Genomic DNA, 27688 nt, shown 5'->3' with positions numbered 1-27688 from the left:
AGGGGGCATATGAGTAAGAAAAGAGAATTCCGCCTTACTAACTTTGGTTATGCTGCCTGTTTTTTTTTAGGGCAAAATGTATTAAGGACAAAATGTCCAATGAAAGCACCATTACGGAATTCCTCCTCCTAGGTTTCTCTGAAGTTCGGGAGATACAGCTTGTATATTTTGTGATCTTTCTACTGATCTATATGGCAGCATTGCTAGGGAACATCCTCATCCTTGTGGCTGTGGTCACAGATCCCCATCTTCACAATCCCATGTACTTCTTCCTGGCAAATTTGTCTGTTATGGACCTTGGGTACATCTCAGTCACAATACTAAAAGCCATGGCTAACTGTCTCATGAATACCAGGTTGATATCTTATTCGGAGTGCATCGCTCAAGTCTTCTTTCTCTTTTTCTTCATGGCATCAGACTTTTTCCTACTCACAGTCATGGCATATGACCGGTATGTTGCCATTTGTGACCCATTGCATTATGAAACAGTAGTGAATAAGGAAGCCTGCATCCAAATGGTGACTAGTACATGGATCAGTGGTCTCCTTTTCGCAACATTACACACTGGAGCCACCTTCGCTGTTCCTTTCTGTTCCAACATCATCAACCAGTTCTTCTGTGAGATACCTCAACTACTTAAGCTCTCTTGTTCTGACTTGTACCTTGTTGAAGCTGTGGCTCTGGGCTTGAGTGCATGTCTAGGACTCGGCTGCTTCAGTTTCATAGTTGTGTCCTATGTGGAGATCTTCAAAACAGTGTTCAGAATTCCTTCGGCACAGAGTAGAGACAAAGCCTTCTCTACTTGCATTCCTCATCTCAGCGTTGTCTCCTTATTTACTTTCACTGGCATCTTCGCCAACCTAAAACTAACTTCCAAATCTGTGGTGGGTCTCGACAGTTCAGTTGCCATGGCTTACTGTGTTCTTCCCCCACTAATGAATCCAATAATTTATAGCATGAGAAACAAGGAGATCAAAGCAGTGTTGTGGAAAATCTATGGCAGATCCTGGAAAAAGCATACCAAAGGAAAATGTGGCTGTATAGGTCTGTGGGATAACATGCAAACAGGAACATCTACTCCCTGAGTCAGATATGGAAGTTTCTGACTGGCACATAATACACAAGATGATTTGAAGCAGGAGCGCCACATATAGGGACCGGAAGGGGCTTTGGCCCCCTCAATATTGGTGGGCAGAGGGCTGAGCCCTGCAATATTGAGGGGGCAACCAGTCTCCACCACCACTGGGTGTCCTCCAAGTGCCCCTGCCCTCACCCGGGAGCCAGGCGGGGGCTGAGATGAACAAAGGGCACAGATCACCCTCCATGCATCCTGCCTCCTCCCAGCGCCATCATGTGATGCATCACATGAGTGGGCTCCCTCAATGTGGGGGCAAGTCAGCTCCCCTGATTTGAAGTATACCTACCCATGTTCTTATGTCTTCATCTATGACCCTGTTCTGCTCTGTGTCCCATTGTTTTTTGTTTTTTTAATAAAGTGGGCAGACACGTACGATTGTGTAATTGTGACTAACCTAGACTAGATCATGGTGTTACTGGTAGGTTCTTTTGGCTTCATCTCTGCTTGTCTTTAGATGTAAGGCTAAGATAATGACATTTCAGCATGCATATGAAATGGATCCCACAGGAATGATCTGGGCTCTTTTTTATGCATTTCCTGGTTATTGCTGCTGAGGCTGCGTGTGGTGTATGAAAAGAGATAAAGAGATACAATTTCTATTGACTTGTTCCTAGAACAGATTTTTTAAACTTTTATTTCATTATATTTACTATAAATTCAGTTGTCTTGAAGGTTATGACTGTGGATAGAAAGTCAGAAATATTCCTATTTTATTTTTAAAAAACCTATAGTGCAAATAAAAGTCTTTGGCAACTAATTTTTGATAACTATTTTGATTCATTCATCAGAGTCATTGTTACTTGAATTCATTGACCATTACTTTGTTGGGTTAGTAACAGCAAGTTTTGCTTTAAATATGTGAATGGGTTGCACTTCCAATTCCAGCAATGAAAGTCAACGTACAGTTTTCCATGCCAGAAATTAATGCTTCGAACATAAAAGAGACTCCTTAGCAGCTGGTGAATGAAATAAAAGCTGATGTGAAATGCTCTTCCAAAATCTCTTATGCTGTTTGTGGGTGCTTATTTGTAACATAAATAACCTGTGATGGGAGGGAGAGAAGGGGCTGAAATTATCTAACACGATTCTCACAAAACGATCATATGTGAAATTTCTGCTCATTAAATGTTGAATAAAATTCCTGTGTTGGTAGTTCACATCAAAAGATCATGCTTCACTTCCTGTTTCTGGCGATGGAAAATGGCTGATCCCACACAATCAGACTTCAGCCGTTCCGATAATTCAGGGCTGATATGGGGGTAATTAGCCCTGGCAGCCTCCCCAGGGCAGAGGAGGACTGTCTCAACGACCCGCAGTTTGCCCCAGATTGCCGATGTGGCAGATGGCAGGGGCACTGGGTCACGGAGCTAGGGACAGCTGACACTCCTGTGACGCCACCCCATAGCCGGACACATCTGTTTGGGAAAATATAAAGATTTGGAAAACAAACAGACACACTCTGAATTGAAGAAGCTGGAAAAAACCTGCAGTATGTACAGTCTCTGGTGCAAAAGATCGAACTTCAAAGAGATCTGCATCATGACGTTTGGAATGTGGAGGGGCTTGGTATGTAAAAAAAACACATTCTTTTATCCTTAACATCAACAATCCGTAATGCATGCCAAGTCTCACGCATTACTTAAATTGCTCTTCAAAAAGTGAGTACAGATGGACTTTCATATATAATTGGGATCTACTCGCAGCCACTTCTCTTCTAAGACCAGAAATGTCTGTTAAAGACGAAAACAAAGGACAAAGGACAAAATGGTGTCTCCCACCACGTCGTTATTGAATATCTGAAATACTTCCCTGATTAAGAGAAACAGGAGCTAACGGATGGTTGGTTATAAAGACTGGAAACAATATTACATATACAACTGTTTGCAAAAAGATGTTTTTTTGATTACGAGTGAGAGAGGGGGCTAAATGGATGTCTGGCAGCCCCCCTCTAGGGCCCGGAGGGGGGACTGGGAAGATTCCAAAGGCCAGTTGCTAACTGTCTGATATATGGCTACATTGCAAACAGTCTGCTTAAGATAAATCAACAAGGAGGGTACACATCAAAAGATCATGGAAGCAATTGTCAAAGTAGTGAAGACTAGAAAAAGTAGGGACAAGTCCATTGATAACTTCAACAACATGACTCAATACTTAAGACTGATCCACAATTGTGTCCAACACTAGCATTTACAGTGAGGTTTCCAAATGCAAGAAGACCTCACAAAACATATTTATGTACAAATGAACAGGGTTTGTGTTTCCTTTGGAATGAGGTACAGCAGAGGCTATTCCAGGAATGAAAATCCTTGCTCAGATTTTAACACTTGCCAGATCCTGTGATTTGATGGGGGGTCTAGGAATACAGATGAAACAGTAACAGTATTGTTTCTCAAACCAGCTTCACTCCAGCAAGAGTCCTTCAGCCTTTCCTAATTCATCTCCAGCCGAGGTGTGAACACCTAACACACCGACATCCTATTTCAAAGCATAACATTTTGCTTTGGATCCTTCCCAAGTTTCTTTAACCAAATCTATTGCTCCAGTTTAAAATCATAGACCTGTCTCAGATGGTTTGCTCTCAATATTTACTTATTGTCATTATATCCCCCCTTTCCTCCAAGGAGCTGGAGGTCATCCTTCCCAAGTTTAACCTCATGACAGTTCTGTAAGGTAGCTTAGCCTGAGAAAATTGGCGCAAGGTCACCCAGTTATCTTAATGGCTGAACAGAGATTTGAACCTGGCTTCCCTAGTCCTAGTCCAACACTCCAAGCTCTACACTATACCGGTTCAGAATAGTCAGAATAATTTACTTATGTTAATCAGATTCAGTACTTAATTTGAGCTGCAGCATGACATTTTGGTCAATAAAAAAGATATAACCACCATGTAGGTTTTGAAATCGGTTTCCCATTCAGTCTGCATTCAGTCAGCACTTCACTCTTAAGCATCCCTTACATAAGACTGAAGTTAAGGGTAAGTGGTTTAAAGATTGAGGGGAAATATTTCTAGGAAATATAGAAAATTGCATCACTTGTTTTGTAAATCAGGATTTGCAAATCCTCATGGTGATGTTCTCCAAGGAGTGATTCATTACAGAAAGCAGGGAGGCTCAATTGATTCCTCTTTGTCACAAACTATAAATCATCTACTGAAGACCACACTTCAACATTTTGACAGTTTCTTCTTCCAGACAAAGACAGAGGTGAGTAGAATCCTATTAGTTCATCCTCAGTGCAGACTAGGACTTGAAAGGTGTTCATATTTCAGTTATGAAAAGACTGTAAAAGGTTTAATACAGCAGTAGGATTAATGAAGAAAACATTATTCTATGAAAAAATAGGTAGTATTTATAGGTAGGAGAAGATAATAAAGTGGTGTTTCAAAATTCTGGCGTTTTGGCTGATTATCTCATATTAAGAAAGGAGGCAAGCCCTACATACAATTGTCTGCATGTTTCAAAATTCTGGTGATTGGGCTTAAAAGCCTCATGATTTTTCATTAATGTTAGGAGGTGTGTGAAAGTATTATGGTTAGCAAAAATACCAAAACATCAAGTGTAAAGTTCCCTTACGCAACCACACTCCAAGGAGGATTTTTAAATTTATTTACATCTAGTGCTCATATTTCTAGTTCTGAAAAGACCACAAAACGTTTAATACAGTAGTAGGATTAATGAAAATATGATTATTATATGAAAAGATAGGTAGTATTTATAGGTAAGAGAAGGTAAAACAGTGGTGTTTCCAAATACTGGTGATTGGTCTTAAACTCTGAACGCTCATCAAAGCCAAATTATTTTTCATTAATGCTAGTTGGTATGTGGTTTGCATTTTTAAAAATAAAGTAGAAGCATTATGGTTCACAAAAAACAAACAAAAACACCATCATTAAGATCCTTTATGCAAACAAACAAATGAGAATCTGCTTATTTACATCTAATAGCAAGGTTGCTCTGATAAGCTGTAGTTTCTATTTGATTCTACCTTCTCAATCTTGATTCAACATGAAACCAAGATGGGTCTTTGCTGAGATGCTCCCCATGCTCCTTTTCAACTCTAAAATTCTATTAGTACCGGGGAGAATGAATGGTGTCAGTTGAATGTCTACTGCTGGCATAACCCATTACCTCATATTGAGATAGGGGGCAAACCCCACATACAATTGCCTGCATGTTTCCTCATCCAACAGACTTTCATTAACTCCTTTCTAATTTTAGGTGTTACAAACACCTCTGCTGGTGCTGCTAAAACACAATAACAGAGCTACTCTTCAAGAAATTGTTTTAAGAAATACTAAAGAATTAAGATGGCCAACCAATCTACAGTGACAGAATTCCTTCTGATGGGGTTTTCCAGTAATCGAGAAGAACAATTGTTTTACTTTGTGATATTTCTCTCCATTTATTTAACAGCCTTAGTGGGGAATTTCCTAATCACTATTGCTGTTGCCCTGAACCACAAACTGCACACTCCTATGTACTTCTTTCTGGTCAACCTATCATTATCAGACATTTGCTACATCTCTACCACAATCCCCAAATCCATAGCTGCTTCTTTGTCAGATGACAAAAGGATTTCTTTTGCTGGCTGTGTTGCACAGGTTTTCCTAGTTTTCACTTTTGCAGGTTCTGAGCTTGCCTTGCTCACTATCATGGCTTATGATCGCTATGCTGCAATCTGCCATCCTCTACAGTATGAGCTAATCATGAACTGGGATGCCTGCATCCAAATGGCAGCTGCTTCCTGGATAAGCAGTGCAATCCATTCATCATTACATACCATTATCACTTTCAGGCTACAGTTCTGTGGGTCCAATATTATTGGGCAGTATTTCTGTGATGTCCCTCAGTTGCTTAAGATTTCTTGTACTGATACAAAGGTTAACCAAATTTTGATCATTGCCATTGGGTTTATTGTAGATTCATTTTGTGGAGGGTTCATCTTTCTTTCCTATGGCTACATCTTCTCTGCTGTGCTGAGAATCCCTTCTGTTCAAGGCAGATATAAAGCTTTCTCTACCTGCATCCCCCACCTGACTGTCTTTTCTTTATTTATGAGCACAGCTGTGTTTTCATACATGAGACCTAAAGCACTTTCTTCTACAACAGTGGATTTGCTCTCTGCTTTATTGTATAATGTTTTGCCACCACTAATGAATCCTGTTATTTATAGCTTTAGGAACAAAGACATCCAAGAGGCCGTGTTGAAAATACCGAAAAGAATTAGAAGTCTCGTGGCATGATTACTTGCATTGTGTCTCATACATATCACAATCCCTGTGCATTGCATAACAATGCAAATGCCATTGAAAATAGCATAATAATGCGTTATACTGCGTAATAGTGCTTTGCAAATAGATGTGTATTGGGCAAATTTGCATATAAAATGTATATATTAGGAAAGTTTCACACATGCTGTTTCACGCATGAGTGCTAAAGTTGTGTCTCGCACATATCACATTTTTTTGTGCAAATTTCTAGTGCCCACTTTTGAGTGATGCCCTCCTCTTCCAGCCCATCTCCTGTTGTTCAGAATGTACTCAGTTAAAGACTGAATAAAAATGCATTTATTATTAAAAATAGTAATGGTGCTTGGTAAAAAGATGTGTATTGGGCCTATTGCAAAGAATAGAGCTTGGGAAAGACTTGGGAAAGTACTGTATTTTTCACCCTATAAGGCGCACCGGCCCATAGGACGCACCTAGTTTTCAGGGGAGGAAATCAAAGAAAAAATATGATCTCCCCCCCCCCAGCTCTGGGAGCAGCGGACAGGCTGCACGCAGCCTGTGCGCTACTCCAAGACCTTTTTCCTGCTTTTGCGGGAGGTGGGGGAATTCCCCCACCTCCCGCAAAAGCCCACAGGAGCCACGCGCGACTCCTGCGGGCTTTTCGACCAGGAGTGAGAAGGGACTGAAATGGCCAGTCAGTCCCTTCTCCCTCCTCGGGGAAAAGCCCCCAAGAGCAGCGCACTCTTTAAAGGGTGTGCGGCTCTACGGGCTTTTCTACGAGGTGGAGGAATTCCCCCACCTCGTAGAAAAGCCAGCAGAAGCCGCACACCCTTTAAAGAGCGCACGGCTTCTGCGGGCTTCTGTGGAAGGTGGGAGAATTCCCCCAGCTCCTAGAAAAGCCGGCAGAAACCGCACAGCCCCTTTAAAGAGCACCCGGCTTCTGTAGGCTTTTGCGGGAGGTGGGGGAATTGCCCCATCTCCCGCAAAAGCCCACAGGAGGGAGAAGGGACTGACTCGGCCAGTCAGTCCCTTCTCCCTCCTTGGAGAAAAGCCCCCAAGAGCGGCACACTCTTTAAAGGCTGCACGGCTCCTGCGGGCTTTTCTACGAGGTGGGGGAATTCCCCCACCTCTTAGAAAAGCCCGTAGAAGCCGCACACCCTTTAAAAATGTGCGTGGCTCCTGCAGGCTTTTTGACCCAGCTTGTGGGGCTGGCAATGGGGGGAAGTGCTGCTTTCCCCCACCGCCAGCCTCAAAGCCGGGTCGGAGAGTAGCGGGAAGGCATCGCGCGCCTTCCCGCTGCCCCCTGATCCTCTGGGGCTGGCGATGGGGGGAAGTGCTGCTTTCCCCTACCGCCAGCCTCAAAGAGTAGACTCTTCTGGCTTCATCGAAAGCGACGCGAAGCCTCTGGAGCTCAGGCTTCCTAGGCTTAGCGTTGCTATCGCTGAAGCCAAGGAGCCTGCATTCACCCCATAGGACGCACACACATTTCCCCTTCATTTTTGGAGGGGAAAAAGTGCGTCCTATAGGGCGAAAAATACGGTATATTTTAAATTTACTGCATGGTATATGAAAATGGATGTTCACATGGTCCTAAAGTGGGCAGTGTTTGCAGCACAGGGCACAACTTCCTCGTCCTCCTGAAGCCACACTGTTCTGCCAACCATTGCTCGGCTCTCCTGGCCGCCACAGTACTTAATGGTTCCCACCAAACCCGATTCACATTCCGCCTATCTGCAGCAGCCTGCTCCAGAAGCATAAAAGGGGCCCAGAGCTGACACTGGCAGCACAGTTGGCCCAGAGCATCAGGAGCATCGGATCTAGATCCCTTCTTGATCTTTATCCCACCTGTGGAGGCATCGGTCCTTTGGAGCACCAGTTAGGAACACCCGTTTTCGGCCCACTGCCACTGCCTCCCTAGCCAGGGTCAACCATCTAGAGGCCTCATTGAAGGATCCCCCTTGTGGTGCCTTGCCAGAGCGATGCAGCCTTTTTGAGTATTTTACCTGCGATCTTCGCTTGGCCACGCTGTTGCCACCTTCTTCCTCCATGTGCCGCTTCTGTGGGAAGAAGCGCATCCAGTATCCTTCCCTTTCTGTGTCACTATCCCATTCTCACGCCAATGCCATTGAGGGGGTCATTGGCCCATGTGTCTGAGGCAAGTATGAGCCGCCCTTCTTCCCAGAGAGCAAAGTGTGGCAGCCTTAAAGCTCCAACAGCTCTTTACTTTAGTCACGTTGTTGCAGCTCTTCATCCGAGAAAACCCTGTGTGTCATATACTCTCAATTCTATGCCCATGATGCCAGGTTTGCAGGTTCATTTCCTGCAGGGGGCAACAACATAATCCCACATTGCAGGGGGTTGGACTAGATGAACTTCATGTTTGCAAAATACCTTATATATCTGGAACAAATTATGTAGCCACATAGGCATGGCAAGGAATTGCTTGGTTCCGTGTGTATGTATGTGTGTATTTATGTATGTATGCATGCATGTGTGTATCGGCATGTATATTTATGTTTGTGTGTGTGTGTGTGTAGATATGTATATGTATATGCACATATTCCATGATGAATTGATTATGGCATTTAAAAAGTCAATCAATCTCTGACTTTTGTCTTCTGGGTTTCTGGGGGTTTACTTGTTGTTATTCTGTCTCTCACAGCTACAATAAACCTACCATTAAAATTATGGACTGATCATTTCTTTGTCAGAGGGCAAATGGACAAATTTAGCAGGGGATCAAATACTTTTTTCATTCATATATATATATATAAAATATGATGTGTGGTAATCTGATGATTTGATAGAAATAAAATTAATCTGATCTGGTCACTTTTTTCTGCAATCGAAAAAATGTTTGCTCAAAATAAGCTCAACTGAATTCATTTTGGCTTATTGCTAGATAAATGGGATCTTCCTAACTGAGGGTCTGCCTTGCATGCAGGCCCAAGGTGTGTCCCTTCTACTATCCTTGAGGAGGTGGGAGATTGAGCCCAGCCCACACAATGGCCCCACAATCACACCATGGCCTATTGGCCAATCAGAGATTGGTGGTGTGATCGTGGGGGCATATAAAAGGTGGTGGCACATTTCTGGGGATTCACCTGGCTTCTCTGTCTCCCTTTCACATGGACCACTTCAGATCTTTGGCACTGGACGCACAGCAGTTGCCGGAGCCTTTTCTGGTGTACCTATGGAGCCTTGGAAGTGCATAGTTATGCAGGGAGTGGTCTCTTCCTTGGCCCCTTCCACATTTAAATCTTACAAGAAAACCTGGGCTGATTTTATAACGTTCCGTGTGCAGAATTTATCTATTGCTGTAGATCAACCCTCTTCTACAGATCAGGTTTCACAATACATAGCACACTTATATTAGCTTTGGCATGCAGCTAAGACTCTTAAAATCCAGTCGGCTGCCATTTCTTTTTTTTAGCAAACCCCTGTTTGCCCATGATCTGTGTGCAGCTTTTGTGCTCCGGAAGGCTCTGGAGGGCTGGCGTAGACTTCAACCATCTTCTGGTGTTGGCCGCAGGCCTGTCACCTTTGACCTATTATGTAAAATTCACAAAAAACTAAGATCTGTTTGCTGGTCCCGGTATGAGGCACGGTCGTTCTCTTCCAATTATTCTATCGCAATAGAATGGGTGAGGTTGTTTTTGAGGAGGTCTGTGGGGGAGTTCCTATGGGTCTGCACTTAAAGGACATATCTTTGGGAGAGGCAGAATTGGTGGTCCAGGATAGTCGGTCCAAAATGGACCAAAGGGGTAAGGGGGCCCTGCTTAAGTTGCCTGCAACGGCGCATGTAAAAAACACCAGGAGGTATTTACAGATTAGGCCTCCTGGAATCCTACAGATTTGCCCCTTCTTGATACATGAGGATAGAAACCCTTTAGCAAGGCATCAATTCACTAGGTTATGTGGAAGGCTAGTGCGGCCTGTGGCTTGCCAGCATTGGAATTTGCTGCCCATTCTTTCAGGATTGGCGCCGCTATTACGGCAGTTCATTGGGGCCTTTCAGTGGACAGGATAAAAAACTTGGGCTGGTGGAAGTCCAATGCCTATAAGGGATACATCCAGAAAAGCAAGTAGCATGTTGTCCACCTCCTAACATGTTTCGTCTTTTCCTTTTTTTCAGTGTTGCCAGAGTTGCACGTGTGGATCGTGGGTCACAGCATCGTGCACTGAGCCAGTGTGCGAGCAGTGGAGACTGGCTTTGGGTGCCAGCTCGGCTTACCTGCTCAAGTCAAGGTTTCCTGGGTGTCCAGATGTGGGATGCACTGGAAAGAAGTTTTACCACTGGTGAAGGCTCAGGTGACCACTTGGGGCCCGCCTTCTGGTTGTGCAGCTGGGCGAAAATGACTTGCCACTGCTGAAGGGCATGGACCTGAGGACTTGCATTAAGAAGGACTTGGAGGAGCTGGCAGCAGTGCTCCCAGATACCACAATATTTTGGTCACAGTTCCTGGTGCATCAGTTTTGGCACAATAGTTCATGCCCAGCTGCCACCAACACAACCAGGAAGCATGTTGACCCTGAGGTGTCAAACAAGGTGTTGGCGCTGGGTAGCATAGTGATTCACCACCCTGGTATTACCTTCAGTGATAGAGCCCTATTTCGGGCTGATAGTATGCATCTTTCTGATGGCGGAAATGATGTGTGGATGGACGAGATTGTTAGAGGTTTGAAGGATTGGTTACAGGATCTGAGGGTATTGGTGCCTCGTATGGGGCTCGTGTGGCGGTTAGGCATTGGCTTATTGTGATGCGGTGGAAGGGAGGTGTGGCCATCATCATCTACTGGAATACAAGGGTATTCCAGTAAAGGAATCTGTGGGTCTAGATCTCATCCGCAGTCCGCTTGAGGGGTTAGGGCCATGCCGGGACCCAGCAGGAACCCCAGGGTGAGCATCAGTTGGTTGCCATCGACGGAGCTCCTTCCAGATTTCCTGCAAGGTGGGCAGGAGTCAGATATAGTTATTGCCAATGACTAAGCCAATACCACTCACATTGCTGTAATCAATAAAGTTTTGCCCTAAAGTTTTGCCCATTAACCTTAATCTAAAATTCTGTTTCAGTGTATATTTATTTATCCTTGGGGATGCTCTGCGGTCTTGATGCGCAATTGGGATTAAATGGAAGCCTGAAGATAACTTCCTTTTGAGTTCCTAGCAGAACTGGCCATTACTGGATTATCCTTTGTAAGCAGCAATGTGAGTGAGCAGAGCTCAGGTGTATGCCAGCACCCCATTATGCTGTCTGCTGCTGGCTGATGTCTAAGTTTGAGCAGACCATGTACCTGTCAATCACCTGATCTTTTAATTTAAATTATTATCACTTTGTCTGTGAGAGTTTCCAGTAGGGAACAGACAGACACAACTAAAGAAAGCCTTTCAGGTGCAGGCTTCTTAACTCCTGCTAAGCAGCAGTGATGAAATTGAGTGGAGGTCAATTGAGAGCCACTGCACTACTACAATGTCTATTACTGCCATTGGGTGCACCCAGTTTCCCAACCTTCGTACCTAAGCTCTAATGCACATGATGGAAGAGCATACTTCATATGAAGGGCAATCTAAGCTCCTTCAGCTGAACACTTATGGAAGCTCAAAATAGAAGTTCATGATCAGAAAGTAGAAGTAGAAGTTCATGATCAGAAAGAATTTGCCAGTTTTGCAAACAGATGAGGTGGGGTGAGAGGACAATAAAAATAGTTGTAATGTTACGTATATGAAATTTAGGTATGCATGACAAGAAAACAAAATGAAAAAGTATCCTTGCATACTAGAAGTCAGTTAATTTTTGGAGCCTTTTTCATCTTCTTTGTACAATATTGTGCCTCAAGGGGCATCCTTCAGCAAATATGAATTAATTCAAATGGCATCAACATGGGGAGAGCACAAACTTCCCTAGAGCAAAGATTCTCAAGAGATTTTGCAATGGCATCTTTGTTTGCATATCTGAGAACAAGTAAATCTGGGGAATGCAGTTTGCTGATATTATACTGGTGTGTGTGTTTTGGATTTTTGTTGTCCATGAAACATTGCCACTTCTTTTCATTTACACATTGTGTACATTTCACTGGCAGAAATGAGTGAATGAGACAACCTTAGCATGCAAGGATTGGGTGGAAATACTCTGATGCGCTATCACTCTTCTCCTGATCGTCTTGCTTTTCACATATATTGAGGAGCAACTGGGGAAGAACTGGGCTGGCTAGGTTGAGTTTTTCACCTGCTCAGCTCCCTTTGTGCCCTTCGCTTTCTGGACTGATCCAGCAGGCTCTTATATTCTTGTGCATATTAAAAGAACTAGTAGGGAAATGGACAACATTCGTTTTGCACAGCACCATGGGACTGGTATGTTCTCCCAAGAGAGACCTAGAAATAGCACAGAAAAGGAGGATGACATCACTTTCTCCACCTTCTCCTGACAAGCCACGTACCTTCAAATAAATATCACTGTCAAGCACATTGGCACTCTAATCTGAGAGAAAAAGCGGTGAGTATAATCCTTATTGATCTCCTTAAAGAGAGCGAAGGGACTCAAGGATGCTTGAGCTTTCAATTCTGAAAAGATTGTGAAATGACTGATGTAGTAGTTGGTGTAAAGTTGAGATTAACATAATATCATAAAGTGGACTTCTTATTTTTTAAAAAAGTATCATTTCTTTTATATATAGGAGAAGGCAACAGAAAACTTGGAAAAACTGTACAGAGAAATATTTCACGCTGGAATATGGACAACTGACAAGAAACGTGATAATGGACTAAGGTCAAGTGCTACCATAACTCTCTCTTGTTCACAGCAACAATGATGGTAGGCAGATACTCCAGAATTCTTCAGTAACTATGGCATTTCCGACAATGGGAAGCTTTTAATGATTCAGTGTGCAGTCTTTTTCTTGTCAGCTCATTAGATTGGCTGGTTAAACAAATCACCTACTGCATATGACACTAATTAATTGAGAGATGGATTCATCTGGGTTATCTTTTCCAAAAAAATTAAATGAAATAAATTATAATATATGGTAATACAATCACTAGAATAGAAATTACTTATCCAAATGGAATTTGTCTTGTCTTTTTTGAATAGGATAGAAATTAGTATAATTCTGCCTGCACATTGAGAAGTATAGCCATTTTGGGGGTGTTTCCATGAGCCATGTTGCTAGAAATAAATAAAATAATGTTTTGGATTTTTTTCAATTCTCCTTGCAGGTTGTTCAAATATTTGCTGTTTCAGTATTCTGGCAATCAGTCTTCATTCCTGAAACTTAATCATTCAGGTTGATTCTTCACTGCTCTTAGGTAATATGTGAATTGCTATGCTGTTGTTCAATTGAAAAAAATTGAGAGCACCTTTCAAAACACATACACTTGCATGATAGTTTTTTGTAATATATTTCTGATGGGAAACCTCCAAATATTTGAGAACTGACAATTTTTTTATTCCAATATACTTGAAGAAAGCTTCCATTTCCATGTTTTACATTACTAAAGAAATTAGCAAGAAATAGAAAAGCCTCACTGAGAATACACATAATACAATCTTTCAAAATATCTACACTGATTTCATTTTTTGTTTTATATGAAATTTCAGATCAACCTCCTAGAATAGTGGTTCCTTTACCCCATCTAGTTAATTCAGTGTGATCTCTCTCTCTCTCTATCTCCCCCAAATGTTACATGTTTCATAAAATGGTTTATGTACATTTGATGGCAAAATGGAAGAGTTCTTTAAAAACTGCACCATTTACATCATGTAGCACATGGCTTAGAAAGTATATGTATGTACCCAGTCTCTGTTGCCTTTCCCCCAGTCTTTGAGGGTGGATAAATCATATTAGCTGAAGATATGTGAGTGCACATACTATCCCCATTAGGCTTCATGTCATATCAGAATGAAAGAACACATCAGCAGTTAATAGTGTGTGTACATGGTTCTTGGTGTGGATAAATGTGTAGTTGTGAACTAGCGCAATATCTAAGATGATATTTTTTAAAAATAGAATGTCCAAAAATTTGTAAGCTCCACTAACGCACAACTATTTAACTTCTATCTGCAGGATGACAGAAATGAGAGAAATGGCTAACCAATCTACTCCAACAGAGTTCCATCTCATGGGGTTTTCTGAAACTCGTGATATGCAGATTTTGCATTCTGCAATATTTCTCTTCATTTACTTAACAGCCTTAGTGGGAAATTCTCTCATCATCACAGCTGTTGCCCTAGACCACCACCTTCACAGCCCGATGTACTTCTTTTTAACCAACCTGTCATTGTTTGATGTTTGCTCCATCTCCACTACTGTGCCCAAATCCATCGCCATTTCATTGACAAACAACAACATGATTTCTTTTGCCGGATGTGTCACACAGGTCTTCTTAGTGGTCACATTTGTTGGTGGTGAGCTTGCTTTGCTCACTGTTATGGCTTATGACCGTTTTGTAGCCATCTGTCACCCACTACAATATACCTTAATCATGAATTGGGGTGCCTGCATGCAAATGGTAGCTGCTTCCTGGATAAGCAACCTGATTCATGCAGTATTGGAAACCAGTTTTACTTTCGTGCTAAATTTCTGTGGGACCAATATCATTGGGCAATATTTTTGTGACATTCCTCAATTGCAAAAGATTTCTTGCAGTGATACAAAAGTGAATCAAATTCTGATTTTTGTCATTGGGTTTTTTATTGACTCTTTTTGTTTTGCATTCATCTTTGCTTCCTATGGCTACATCTTCTCTGCTGTGCTGAGGATCCCATCTGTCCAAGGCAGATATAAAGCTTTTTCTACCTGTACTCCTCACCTGACTGTCTTTTCTTTATTCATCATCACAGCTGTGTTTTCATACATGAGACCGAAAGCACTTTCTTCCCCCACAGTGGACTTGGTTTCTGCTGTATTATATACAGTTTTACCACCGGTTCTTAATCCCATTATTTATAGCCTCAGGAACAAGGACATCCAGCTGGCAGTCTGGAAAATACCCAGAAAATTAAAACAGCTTATAGCATGAGTAATCAGTTCCAAATTCTTTTTAAAAAAATGTTAAACATGGAAACACTAAATGAGGATCTGAGGTCTGCCACATAAACATAGATATACCCCTTTATATTTTGAAATAGGACCTTCCTCAATATTAACTATTCATCATACTGAATGGTTCTTTTGTCATTTCCATAGATTTCGTGAGACATTTTATATGTGTAAGTTCTATTAATTATTTATTTATGGGACACTATTACAACTTTGAGAGAATTCTAGAGCAATAACTTGCTGTTCTTTAGGTCAAGTTTAGACACTTAACAGGGGTTCTGTATTTAAACAAAAAGACAAGAGTTTTTAGGAGTCTATCCTCCCAGGAGAGCTACAAATACCATAGTTACCAGGGGAGAGGGATTGATTTTTAAACAATTCATGTATTGTCGAGGTGGGATAAGATGCAACAGAAGCATCCCTGGTTTGCACTCCCCCCCCCCAACCACCCACATACATGCACCATGAATTAACACTCGAACAAGGTTTATTGGAAAATGAAGAAAAATAGGTGTGATACAGAATATTTGATTTAGCAAAACAAAATGAAAAACTACACAGCAAAAGACAATTCGGTTTTTAATCCCATATCCGATCTTCTTTCAGCTCCAGCAGCTTTATTGGTCACCATTTACAATCAATGGAAAAATAAATTCCTCAAGTAGGACACTGGACTTCACTGGGCATCCTGTACCATAAATGAATAAAATTCAAAGGGGAAATCTATGGCTTATGTTTTAATAACTAAACCCACACAACATAACAGAAACTTCCCCAGAGCAATGATTCCCAGAAGATTTTACAAGGGGCTTTTTTTTTGGGGGGGGAGAAGAAACAAATCTCTGAACTAAAGGTGTATTCTGATGTATTATAGTGATATTTCCGTGATATGTGTGCGTTTTAGATTCTTCTTGACCATTGATAATGTGACGCCATCTTTCTCCCTTCATACAGTGTGCACCTTTGAATTGTATAAATAAATAAATGACTGAGATAACCACTAGCTTATTAAAGTTCCCAAATCATATTAACCATTTACCCATAACTGCTTTACCTTGAGTCTTTTTTAAGAGTGTGATGGCAAATCCCCCATTTCCCTCCTTTCACATACATTGAGGAGGAACTGGGGCAGAAGTGAGCTAGCTAGGATGAAGGCCATTCATCCTCTTCCTCCTCCCATCCCATCCATCTTCCTCTGTGTGCTTTGCTTTCTGGTGACAAAATTGCATCCATACCTCACCAAGGCAATGGACAGCATGATGGATACTTTTCTCAGTATGGTTACAGAACAAAGCAAAATTGATCCACACAATTAAGATGGCGCTCCCGCGAAAACAAGATGGCGCTCCTGCCAAAAGACCCGGCACCCCTACAAGAAGAAGATGCAAAATGACAGCCGGGTCACTTTGTGGGGGGGGGCAGGTTTCCAGCCCAGAGCAATTCCCCACAGACCGTAAGCAGAATAAAAGGCAACCGCTCAAAGAGGGGACTCTCTGCACTAAAAATGAAATCAACTTGAATTTCTAAGCCCCAATGCTGCAGCCGCAGCCAGAGAATGAGCAAAGCCATCTGGCTGAACAGAGGCAGCGGCAAGCTCAGAGCTCAAGGGGCCGAAGCCCCATGAGGCAGAAAGCCTCCCAAGGGGAAAAGGGAAAGGCAAGGCAAGGAGGGGAAAAATGAGTAAAGGAGAAACTGAGGGAAAAGGGGGAATAAAAAGAAACAGGTTCAACAAGCAGATCATCGAAGTAGATTGTGCTCTCTCTCGGCTCGCAGCGGACACGTTGCTGGTGTTCCGATGCACGCACCAAAAGAGGAAGCTCTGGGTCATGTGCATGGGTATATATAGGTCCCTTGATCTGTTTAGCCTGTATCCCATTGGCCTGATTGAACCCTGCATCAAAGGACCTACCACTTGGGTGTTGTGCTGTCCAAACATACCCACCCACAACACAGGGTTAGGTTGCCAGGTCCCACCGCAACACATACCCTCTTTAAGGGAGGACCCGATTTACATTCCATTGTCCTCCAGCCAAAACAGTTCTTGCCAGGAATCACACAGCAATCTGGCACAGTCCAGAACACACTCTGAGGACAGTTCAACACAGTCCAGGGACACAGTCTGGGCCCATAACCATTTTGAGCATTAAATGCCCATTTGCAAATAGAGAACTCAGTCCTTTACAGCAGAATGCAGCAGAAGCAACTGTGGTTGGAATAGTAACATCAAAGATGACTCTCACATCCATCTTCCTCAGCAGAGGAGCACAGCAATCAACATTCCACAGTGCAAATATACAAAATATGACATATTTTAGGCAGTAGTGAAGAAGTTATGGGTGCCCTCCCAGATGGAAAATTAATCGGAGTGTCTGGCTCAAATGTTAATTGCTTCCTGGATATGCAATCCAGTTTTAATTTCATGCTAAATTGTTGTGGGATCGAAGTCATAGGACAATATTTTTGTGACCTTCCTCAGTTAAAAAAGATTTTTTGCAGTGATACATAGGTTAATCAAGTTCAACACTCTAACCGCCACAATATATACAATACTTTATTATAATAAAGACAATTGCACCACTTGTTGAGTAAATCAGGACCTGCAAATCATTATGGTGAGGTTCTCCAAGGAGTGATTCTCTGAAGCACTACAGAAATTTAAATATCTTCTCCATGGACCTACTGTCTGAAACATTACAGACAGCAGAGAAGCTATTCCTCCTTCTCATAAAATATATATCTTCTACTAAAGACTACACTCCAACATCTAGGCATTTCCTTCTTCCAGAGAATGATGAGGTAAGTAGCATCCGATTTGTTCAACCTCAGAGGAGACTAGGCCTTGAAAGGTGCTCATATTTCAGTTCTGAAAAGACCTCAAAATGTTTAATACAGCAGTAAGGTTAATGCAGACATGATTATTCTATGATAAAAATAGATTACATTTATAGGTAAGAGAAGATAATAATGTGGTGTTTCAAAATTCTGGAGATTGGGTTTAAACCCTCAGCTCTTATCAAAGCAACATAATATTTCATTGGTTGTTCTTATAAGATACAGTTAACGGTTGATTCTACTTTCTCATTATTGATTCAGCATGTAACCAAGATGGGTCTTTCTTGAGATGCTCTCTATGTTCCCTTGCAACTCTAAAATTCTATGAGTACTGGGGAGAATCAATAGTATCAGTTGAATGTTTACTGCTGGCATCACCCATTGCATCATATTGACATAGGAGGGAAACCCCACATACAATTGCCTGCATATTCCCTCTACCAACAGACTTTCATTAACTCTGTTCTAATCTTAGGTGCCACAACACTTCTGCTGGTGTTGCTGAAACAAAATAACAGAGCAACTCTTCTAGAACTTTTTAAAAGACATATTTCAAAGAATTAAGATGGCCAACCAGTCTACAGTGACAGAATTTCTTCTGATGGGGTTTTCCAGTGACCCAGAAGAACAATTTTTTTACTTTGTGATATTTCTCTCCATTTATTTAATAGCCTTAGCGGGGAATTTTCTCATCATCATTGCTGTTGCCCTAAACCACAAGCTACACACTCCTATGTACTTCTTTTTGGTCAACCTATCATTATCAGACATTTGCTACATCTCTACCACAATCCCCAAATCCATAGCTGCTTCTTTGTTGGGTTACAAAAAGATTTCTTTTGCTGGCTGTGTCGCACAGGTTTTCTTAGTTTTCACTTTTGGAGGTTCTGAGCTTGCCTTGCTCACTATCATGGCATATGATCGCTATGCTGCAATCTGCCATCCTCTACAGTATGAACTAATCATGAACAGGGATGCCTGCATCCAAATGGCAGCTGCTTCCTGGATAAGTAACCTAATTCATTCATCATTACATACCATTATCACTTTCAGGCTACATTTCTGTGGATCCAATATTATTGGGCAGTATTTCTGTGATATCCCTCAGTTGCTAAAGATTTCTTGTACTGACACAAAGGTTAATCAAATTTTGATTTTTGCCATAGGGATTACAGTAGCTTCATTTTGTGGAGGGTTCATCTTTGTTTCCTATGGCTACATCTTCTCTGCAGTGTTGAGAATCCCTTCTGTTCAAGGTAGATATAAAGTTTTCTCTACCTGCATCCCCCACCTGACTGTCTTTTCTTTATTTATTAGCACAGATTTGTTTTCATATATGAGTCCTAAAGCACTTTCTTCTACAACGATGGATTTGCTCTCTGCTGTATTGTATACAGTTTTGCCACCACTACTGAATCCCATTATTTATAGCTTTAGGAACAAAGACATCCAAGAAGCCGTACTGAAAATACCGAAAAGAATTAGAAGTCTCCTAGCATGATTGCTCAAGTTGTGTCTCATACACATCACATTTCCTGTGCATTGTATAAGAATGCAAATGTCCGTGAAAAATTGCATTAAAATGCATTATATTGCATAACAGTGCATTGCAAATAGATGGGTATTGGGCAAATTTGCATATAAAATGTGCATATTAGAATCGTTTCACGCAGAACAACTTTCATTTTCATTAGGACTTTAGGAGTTTTCATTAGGACTTTAAAAAACGAAGAAGCATGCCAATATGTAAATGTGAGGAACTGGATCTAATGCTAATCCTCCCAACCTGCTAAATTGGGTTTCTTTTTGAGTGGAGGTGTTAGAAGGGAGGAAGGGTAGAATAAGTCTTTGCACAAGTAATGAGGTCTCTAAACCACATTTGCATCTGATACTGATGCCCTCAGTTTCTCGCATAACTATGGCCCCTCCTCCATCACTGTTTTAGAGGTGTGCTATTCTAGCACCATACTGGCTAGGTCATGCATGTACAGGTGCAGGGTGCATTTTACTGGTATTTCTTTTTTAAAAGAGCTATGTCAGCTCAGTTCAGTGAGACTCAGAATACTCAATGTGTTGATTATTAGTAGTATTAATTGTTGTTTTGAGTCTGCATAACACACAAACACAGAGACAAGTTTTCTTTGGTTGCTTTATGTTGGCTTGAGGTTTAGGTGCAAGTTGTGATGGTCTTTTACCTAGGATTCTTGGTACAGGATTCCTGTGTAGGTTCATTTTGTGGAGGGTTCATCTTTGTTTCCTATGGCTACATCTTCTCTGCTGTGCTGAGAATCCCTTCTGTTCAAGGCAGATATAAAGTTTTCTCTACCTTCATCCCCCACCTGACAGTCTTTATTTATGAGCACAGCTGTGTTTTAATACATGTGACCTAAAACGCTTTCCTCCACAACAATGGATTTGCTCTCTGCTGTATTGTAAAATGTTTTGCCACCACTACTGAATCCTGTTATTTATAGCTTTAGGAACAAAGTGTTAGATGTCAGAACACACAAATGTAGTAATAGTCACTTATTGTGTAGGTTGAAGGATTGCTGTTCTTCATTGCTTCCACACACAACAAATGGATTATATTTTATCATATTTAAAGCTACATCTAGATATATTGCTCATTTCCAAGGAATATCTTTTAAAATTCAATTGCTTCCTGTTTGAGAGTCACTGCTTTTAATTATAATTCCTGTAAATTCTACTGGGAATATGCTATAGTGTGGACTAAATATTCATCTAATAAAGCTAGATAGATACATGATAGATAGATGGATAGATAGATAGATTAGAATGAAGCTCTTGCTCAGATTATGTACTTCCCCTGGCTTCTGCAATAAAGTTTCCAAATGCAATAATGCTCACAAAACTAACATTTTGGGTGGAAATTATTGGCAAAGAATTGAAAAATGTGTATTTTACAGGAGCAAGGTGTATAGAAAGTGTACAAAATGGATAAAATTTAGATGCAAATATTTTGTTCATTGTTTTTTTTAAAAAAAGGTCAGCACAAAAAAAGGATGGACTTGGCTGAACGGTGCATTTAGTTTTAAAAATGAAAACTGAAATGACTGCACCCTCACTCATTTAAAGGTAAAAGTAATAATACTCAACCAAAAGTACATATTTTTCACAAGTTTTATATTTGCTTTCATTTTTCACCTCCATTTTTATGCACTCTATCTAGAATTTGTTAAGTATGATGCCCTGAGGGAGAATACCTGAAAAGGTCATTTGTATGGAAAACACTTAGGTTACAGGCAGCAGAAAACATGATAGCTCTCCACAAATACCAAACAAAGAGCTAATACATTTTAGAAAATCACCTAAGCTGTTTTTGAAAAGTGGAAAAGTAGATATTTCCTAATGGCTGCCCTAGTCCTTTTTATGATATGCCACTAACTTTTTCAGACACAAAATTTTGCATACTGAAGTAATGACCGCTCCCCGCATAAAACGGGGGGGGGGGGGCGACCTTTGCGTGGACGCGCGCGGCCCCTGGATCTGGAGCGGCTCCATTCAGCATAGGCTTGGCTTTGCCTTCCCTCAGGTGGGATACCTGGAGGTCTCCGCATACCCCAGTCTGTTGTCCAATCCCACCTGGGGGAAGCGTTGCCAATGAGATCAGGCCAGGTGGGGGAGGGATTACCTGCCCACACAATAGAGGGAGGATCTTACCTGGGTATCCTCACTTGGCTCCAGAGCTTCTCCCACCCTACCCACCCTCAGTTAATGCCTTATTTTGCAGGTTAACTTTTCTTCACAGTTTTTGCAGGTTAACTTTTCTTACAGGTATGCGGGCGCTGCTACGTTAAGGTCGCTGTCAAAGGGCCGGAAAGGAATTTCCCTGCATTGGCAGGTTTCGCCTTTCCCGTAGCAAAACGTCACAACTTTGGCAGTATCAGGCCTTGGGCGGAATCCTTTTGTCCATCTTCCTCTTGCAGCGGCGATACCAGGGTTCCCCGTTAAAGGGGTTTCTGACGGGAGGCTTTGACTGTACGCCGAAAGGTCGTCATTGCTCTCCCCTGCGGCGGTGGCGTAACGGGGGCAGCTATCTCTGCTTGAACATATGTTCTCCAGAGCCGGCCCATCCCCCACACAAACACTGGATAACCCTGATGCTCCCTAGGTCCCCGGCTGGGGACTGGGGAGAGAGAATGCCCAATGCCTGAGCCAAGGTCTACCCACATTTGAAATTTAATAAAGTTGTGGCCAATTTAATCCCATAGCATGTTGTCTTGAGTCGTTATTCCACATGACGGGGGGGGGGCGCTCGGGACCTGGGGACTCTGCCTGTGCACGCAAAGAGTGGCAACAAGAGATGAAATTCTAGGCTCTATTATCAAAGAAAATGTTAATAATAAAACATTGTAAGGTAAATGGCATAGCTGCCAACCATCTGATTTTCACCAGGTTTTGCTCTATTTTGCTTCTGAAAAGGAATTCAAGATGCAAACTAAAAATGAATTCTATTCCACAGAGAACAAATCTTTAAGTGTTTATACTCCTATTGACTGTACAATCACTGTGTTTCCAGTGTTAGTTTTTAATTCAGGTACTTACAATGTTATCCAAAATGCATATGTATTCTGTACCTCTGAAATAAAATATGGGTGTTCAACGTATTGCTACATGCCACCCAAATTTCTGAGTGGTGCGAGATTCCTAGGGTTCCAGTTGGTTACCCAGGGTTTTTGTTTCGTTTGGAATGAGGTACAGTAGACACTGTGGTGTCTTTAGGATATATGGTTTATTTACACATATATACAACCTGAGCCTACATTGTAGGGTTCACAGCATGAACACCTCAAGACACTCTTGCTTCTCTCATAGCTGCAGCTTAGAATATAAACAGCAACTGTCTGTGTTTCCAGCTTCCCAGCCTGCTGCTTCCAGTTTTTAGCTCACATCACTCCACCCTCAACTCTTGCCATTGTATTTCTAACTACCAGAAAGTTGAGGAAGGGGCCCTACCCATTTGTTGACTGGCAGAGAGCCACTCCCTTTTTGTTACCTTACTCCTAGCATGATTGCTCATGTTGTGTCTCACATACATCACATTTTTTTGTGCAAATTTCTAGTGCCCACTCATCTCCTGCTGTTCAGAATGTGTTCTGTTAAACATTGAATAAAAATGCATCTAACATTAAAATTAGTAATAGTGCTTCGTGAAATGATGTTTATTGGGTCTATGGCAACTGTAGACTGGATAGCTCAGTGGCTGGAGGAGGGTGCTGATAATGCCAGGTTTGCAGGTTCTATTCCCACAGTGGGCAGCAGCATATCCCTACATTGTAAGGGGTTCAACCAGAAGATTAGCTCATGTAGACTGGCTAGCTCAGTGGTTAGAACAGTGTGCTGATAATGCCAAGTTTGCAGGTTCATCTCCTGCTTGGGGCAACAACATAATCCCACACTGCAGGGGGTTGGACTAGATGAACTTCATGTGGCTGGGATAGTTCAGTGGTTAGAGTGTGATGCTGATAATACCAAGGTGTGGGCTTCCTGATCCCCATATGGGACAACTCCATACTTCTGAGTTACATGCCTTCTTACGCACACTGTGTTTGTTCCCATGGTCTGTAATCAATGATGGCCTAATGAATTATTATGCGTAACACCCATTATGAGTTGCTATGAATGATGGCATGTTTGGCCAATTGATGAATGAAGCTTTAGACCATGTTTATCGTTAAGAACTTAATTTGTTCTGGAGGTCTGTTCTTAACCTGAAACTGTTCTTAACCTGAGGTACCACTTTAGCTAATGGGGCCTCCTGCTGCCACTGCACTGCCGCCGCTGGATTTCTGTTCTCATCCTGAGGTAAAGTTCTTAACCCACAGTACTACTTCTGGGTTAGCGGAGTGTGTAACCTGAGGTGTCTGTAACCCGAGGTGTCGGTAACCCGGGGTACCACAGTATCTCACTGGGCATCCTTTACCTAAAATAAATTAAATTCAAATGACAACACTTTTGTTTGTAATTTTATATCAAAACTTGAATTTATTTATATATGCAACAACAGCAACTAGAACTTTATATGCAGAGAAGTGGAAAGAAGAAGGATTACCAAGGAAGGAGGATTGGCTTATGAAACTGATAGACTATGATGAAATGGTGAAATTAACTGCCAGACTAAGATGACAGAATGACGAAGTGTTTAAGGACAAATGGAGACCAATCATGGATTATTTGTCTATGCTGGTAAATGTTTTTGGATATTTTTGGACACACACACACACATGTACATAAGCTCTAATGCACATGATGGAAGAGCACACTTCATATGAAGGGGTACTTAAGGTCCTTCAGCTGAACACGTATGGAAGCTCAAAATAGAAGTTCATGATCAGAAATAATTTGCCTGTGATGCAAACAAATGAGGTGGGAGTGCAATTAAAAAAGTTGTGATGTTATACCAAATTTAGGTATGCACTACAATCCCTAGATACTAGAAGTCAATTTTTGGAGCCTTTTTCATCTTTCTTTTATCTCCTGCTGTTTTCTTTCCTATAGTTCAGAATCCATGGAAAAACAAAAGGGCTAAATAAATTCTCGGTGTAAAATCTTGTGCCTCATTGTGCATCCTTCAGCAAACATGAATTAATTCAAATTGCACCAACATGGGAAAAGCACAAACCTCTCTAGAGCAAGGATTCTCAAGAGATTTTGCAATGGTGTCTTTGTTATCATATCTGAAAACAACTAAATCCGTGAACTGGGGAATGTAACATGCTGATATTATATCAATGTGCATGTTTTAGATTTCTGTTGTCCATGAAACACTGACACTTCTTTTACTTTACACATTGTATACATTTCAGTGGTAGAAATGAATGAATGAGATAACCTTAGCATACAAGGATTGGGTGAAAATACTCTGATGTGATATCACTCTTCTCCTGATCGTCTTCCTTTTCACATATATTGAGGAGTATCTGGGGCAGAACTGAACTGGCTAGTTGAGTCTTTCTCCTCCTCAGCTCCCTTTGTGTCCTTCGCTTTCTAGACTAATCCAACAGCTGCTTATGTATGTTAAAGGAACTAGTAGGGAAATGGACAACATTTGTTTTGCACAGCATCATGGGACTGGTATGTTCTCCTAAGAGAGATCCTGAAATAGCACAGAAAAGGAGGATGACATCACCTCCTCCTGGCAACCCATGTACCTTCAAATAAATATCCCCGTCAAGCACATTGGCACTCTAATCTTCTGAGAGAAACAGCGGTGAGTATAATCTTTATTGATCATCTTAAAGAAAGAGAAGGGATTCAAGAGAAGGGATTAAAGAAAGAGAAGGGATTCAAGTATAGCCATTTTTTGGTGTTTCCATGGGCCATGTTTCTAGAAATACAGTGGTAACTCCGGTTACGAACATGATCCATTATGGAGGCCCAGCCATATCCCAAAGATTTTGTACCCAGAGGACTGCTTCTGTGCATACACACGCCGCTGCAGAGCACTTCTGCACACACGTGAGCGGCAAACCTACTCACAGGTTTGCTGCGTTCACAGCCCAAAGATTATGTTGCCTGAAGGTCTGACAATTTTTTAATTGCCATATACTTGAAGAAAGCTTCCATTTCCATGGTTTACATTACTAAAGTATTTAGTAAGAAATAGACAAGCCTCACTGAGAATACACATAATACAATCTTTTCCAAATTTCAACTCTGATTTCTTTTTTTTTGTTTTATATGAAATTTCAAATCAACTTTCTAGAATGGTGGTTCCTTTACCCAATCTAGTTAATTCAGTGTGATCTCTCTCTCTCTCTCTCTTTTCCAAATGTTACATATTTCATAAAATGATTTATGTACATTTGATGGCACACTGGAAGATTTCTGTAAAAACTGCACTGTTTGCATCATATGACATATGGCTTATAAAGTATATGTATGCCCCCAGTCTCTGTTGCCTTTCGCCCATTCTTTGAGGGTGAATAAATCATAATAGCTGAAAACATGTGAGTGCACATACTATCCCCATTAGGCTTCATGTCATATCAGGATGAAAGAATACACCAACAATTGATAGTGTGCATACTTGGTTGTTGATGTGGCTAGATGTGTAGTTGTGAACTAGCGCAATATCTAAAATGATATTAAAAAAAACACAGAATGTCGAAAAATTTGTAAGCTCCACTAACTCACAACTATTTAACTTCTATCTGCAGAATGACGGAAATGAGAGAAATGGCTAACCAATCTACTCCAACAGAGTTCCTTCTGATGGGTTTTTCCGAAACCCGTGATATGCAGATTTTGCATTCTGCAATATTTCTCTTCATTTACTTAGGAAATTCTCTCATCATCACAGCTGTGGCCCTAGACCACCACCTTCACAGCCCGATGTACTTCTTTTTAACCAACCTGTCATTGTTTGATGTTTGCTCCATCTCCACTACTGTGCCGAAATCCATCGCCATTTCATTGACAAACAACAACATTATTTCTTTTGCGGGATGTGTCACACAGGTCTTCTTAGTGGTCACATTTGTTGGTGGGGAGCTTGCCTTGCTCACTGTTATGGCTTATGACCGTTACGTAGCAATCTGCCGTCCACTACAATATACCTTAATCATGAATCGGGATGCCTGTATCCAATTGGCAGCTACTTGCTGGATAGGCAGCCTGATCCATGCTGTACTGGAAACCAGTTTTACTTTCATACTAAATTTCTGTGGAACCAACATGATTGAGCAATATTTTTGTGACATTCCTCAATTGCAAAAGATTTCTTGCAGTGATACAAAAGTGAATCAAATTCTTATTTTTGTCTTTGGGTTTATTCCAGACTCTTTCTTTTTTACCTTCATCTTTACTTCCTATGGCTACATATTTTCTGCTGTGCTGAGGATCCCATCAGTCCAAGGCAGATATAAAGCTTTCTCTACCTGCACTCCTCACCTGACTGTCTTTTCTTTATTCATCACCACAGGTGTGTTTTCATACATGAGGCCAAAAGCACTTTCTTCCCCCACTGTGGACTTGGTTGCAGCTGTATTATATACAGTTTTGCCACCAGTTCTTAATCCCATAATTTATAGTCTCAGGAACAAGGACATCCAACTGGCGGTGTGGAAAATACTCATAAAACTGAAACATCTCATTGCATGATTCATCATTTCCAGATATTTGAAAAACATGGAGAAACTAAATGTTCATATTAGGTATATTCCCTTCTGCTTAAAATAGGACCCGTCTCATTTTTATTTATTTATCACACTCCTAGGCTCCTTGTCATATTAATGGATTAAGTGATAATGACTACATGAATGTTGCAATTTCTTTTGTTGTATTTCAGAATTCCTTTTCTGAAAGGTTTTTGGAGAAATGTTTTGGATGTATGTTGGAGGCAAGTGATACATCTTGTTTCTGTGGTTAAAAACAGTCATGTTCATTACCATTTCCAAAAATCTGAAGGACCATCTAACTTGGCTTCTGCTTCA

General features: G+C 41.4%; 3 protein-coding genes across 6 annotated transcripts in view; all 3 read left to right on the top strand.

The window, feature by feature from the left end:
- LOC310691042 (olfactory receptor 14A16-like) overlaps nucleotides 1-16346 on the top strand; it is a 242514-nt gene extending 226168 nt beyond the window's left edge. Inside the window, exons 1-5 of one of the 4 annotated variants that reach the window (XM_083470639.1) lie at nucleotides 9232-11317; nucleotides 12705-12859; nucleotides 13041-13177; nucleotides 13579-13668; nucleotides 14427-16346. In XM_083470639.1, coding sequence (XP_083326765.1) covers nucleotides 14428-15381 — 954 coding nt within the window. In that variant the 5' untranslated portion in view covers nucleotides 9232-11317; nucleotides 12705-12859; nucleotides 13041-13177; nucleotides 13579-13668; nucleotide 14427 and the 3' untranslated portion in view covers nucleotides 15382-16346. Of the gene's footprint in view, nucleotides 1-9231; nucleotides 11318-12704; nucleotides 12860-13040; nucleotides 13178-13578; nucleotides 13669-14426 lie in introns of those variants that run through there. The other 3 variants (XM_083470638.1, XM_083470640.1, XM_083470637.1) reach the window with 3 other exon arrangements.
- Nucleotides 93-27381, top strand: LOC310691622 (uncharacterized protein; the record flags this gene model as incomplete). The annotated part of the gene is made up of 4 exons (XM_083471480.1): nucleotides 93-1044; nucleotides 18905-19184; nucleotides 19400-19489; nucleotides 26414-27381. The coding sequence occupies 4 exons, from the start codon at nucleotides 93-95 to the stop codon at nucleotides 27354-27356; spliced, it is 2265 nt and encodes a 754-aa protein (XP_083327606.1). The 3' UTR covers nucleotides 27357-27381.
- Nucleotides 5132-6495, top strand: LOC310691071 (olfactory receptor 14A16-like). The gene has a single exon (XM_083470671.1). The coding sequence runs from the start codon at nucleotides 5445-5447 to the stop codon at nucleotides 6378-6380; it is 936 nt and encodes a 311-aa protein (XP_083326797.1). The 5' UTR covers nucleotides 5132-5444; the 3' UTR covers nucleotides 6381-6495.
- Nucleotides 27382-27688: the final 307 nt, after the last annotated feature.

Source organism: Podarcis liolepis, assembly GCF_965112155.1.
Source record: "Podarcis liolepis genome assembly, chromosome: 13".
Classification (NCBI taxonomy): Eukaryota; Metazoa; Chordata; class Lepidosauria; order Squamata; family Lacertidae; genus Podarcis; species Podarcis liolepis.
The sequence above is the reverse complement of the archived record's forward strand: the minus strand, read 5'-3'. Positions and strand labels throughout refer to the sequence as shown.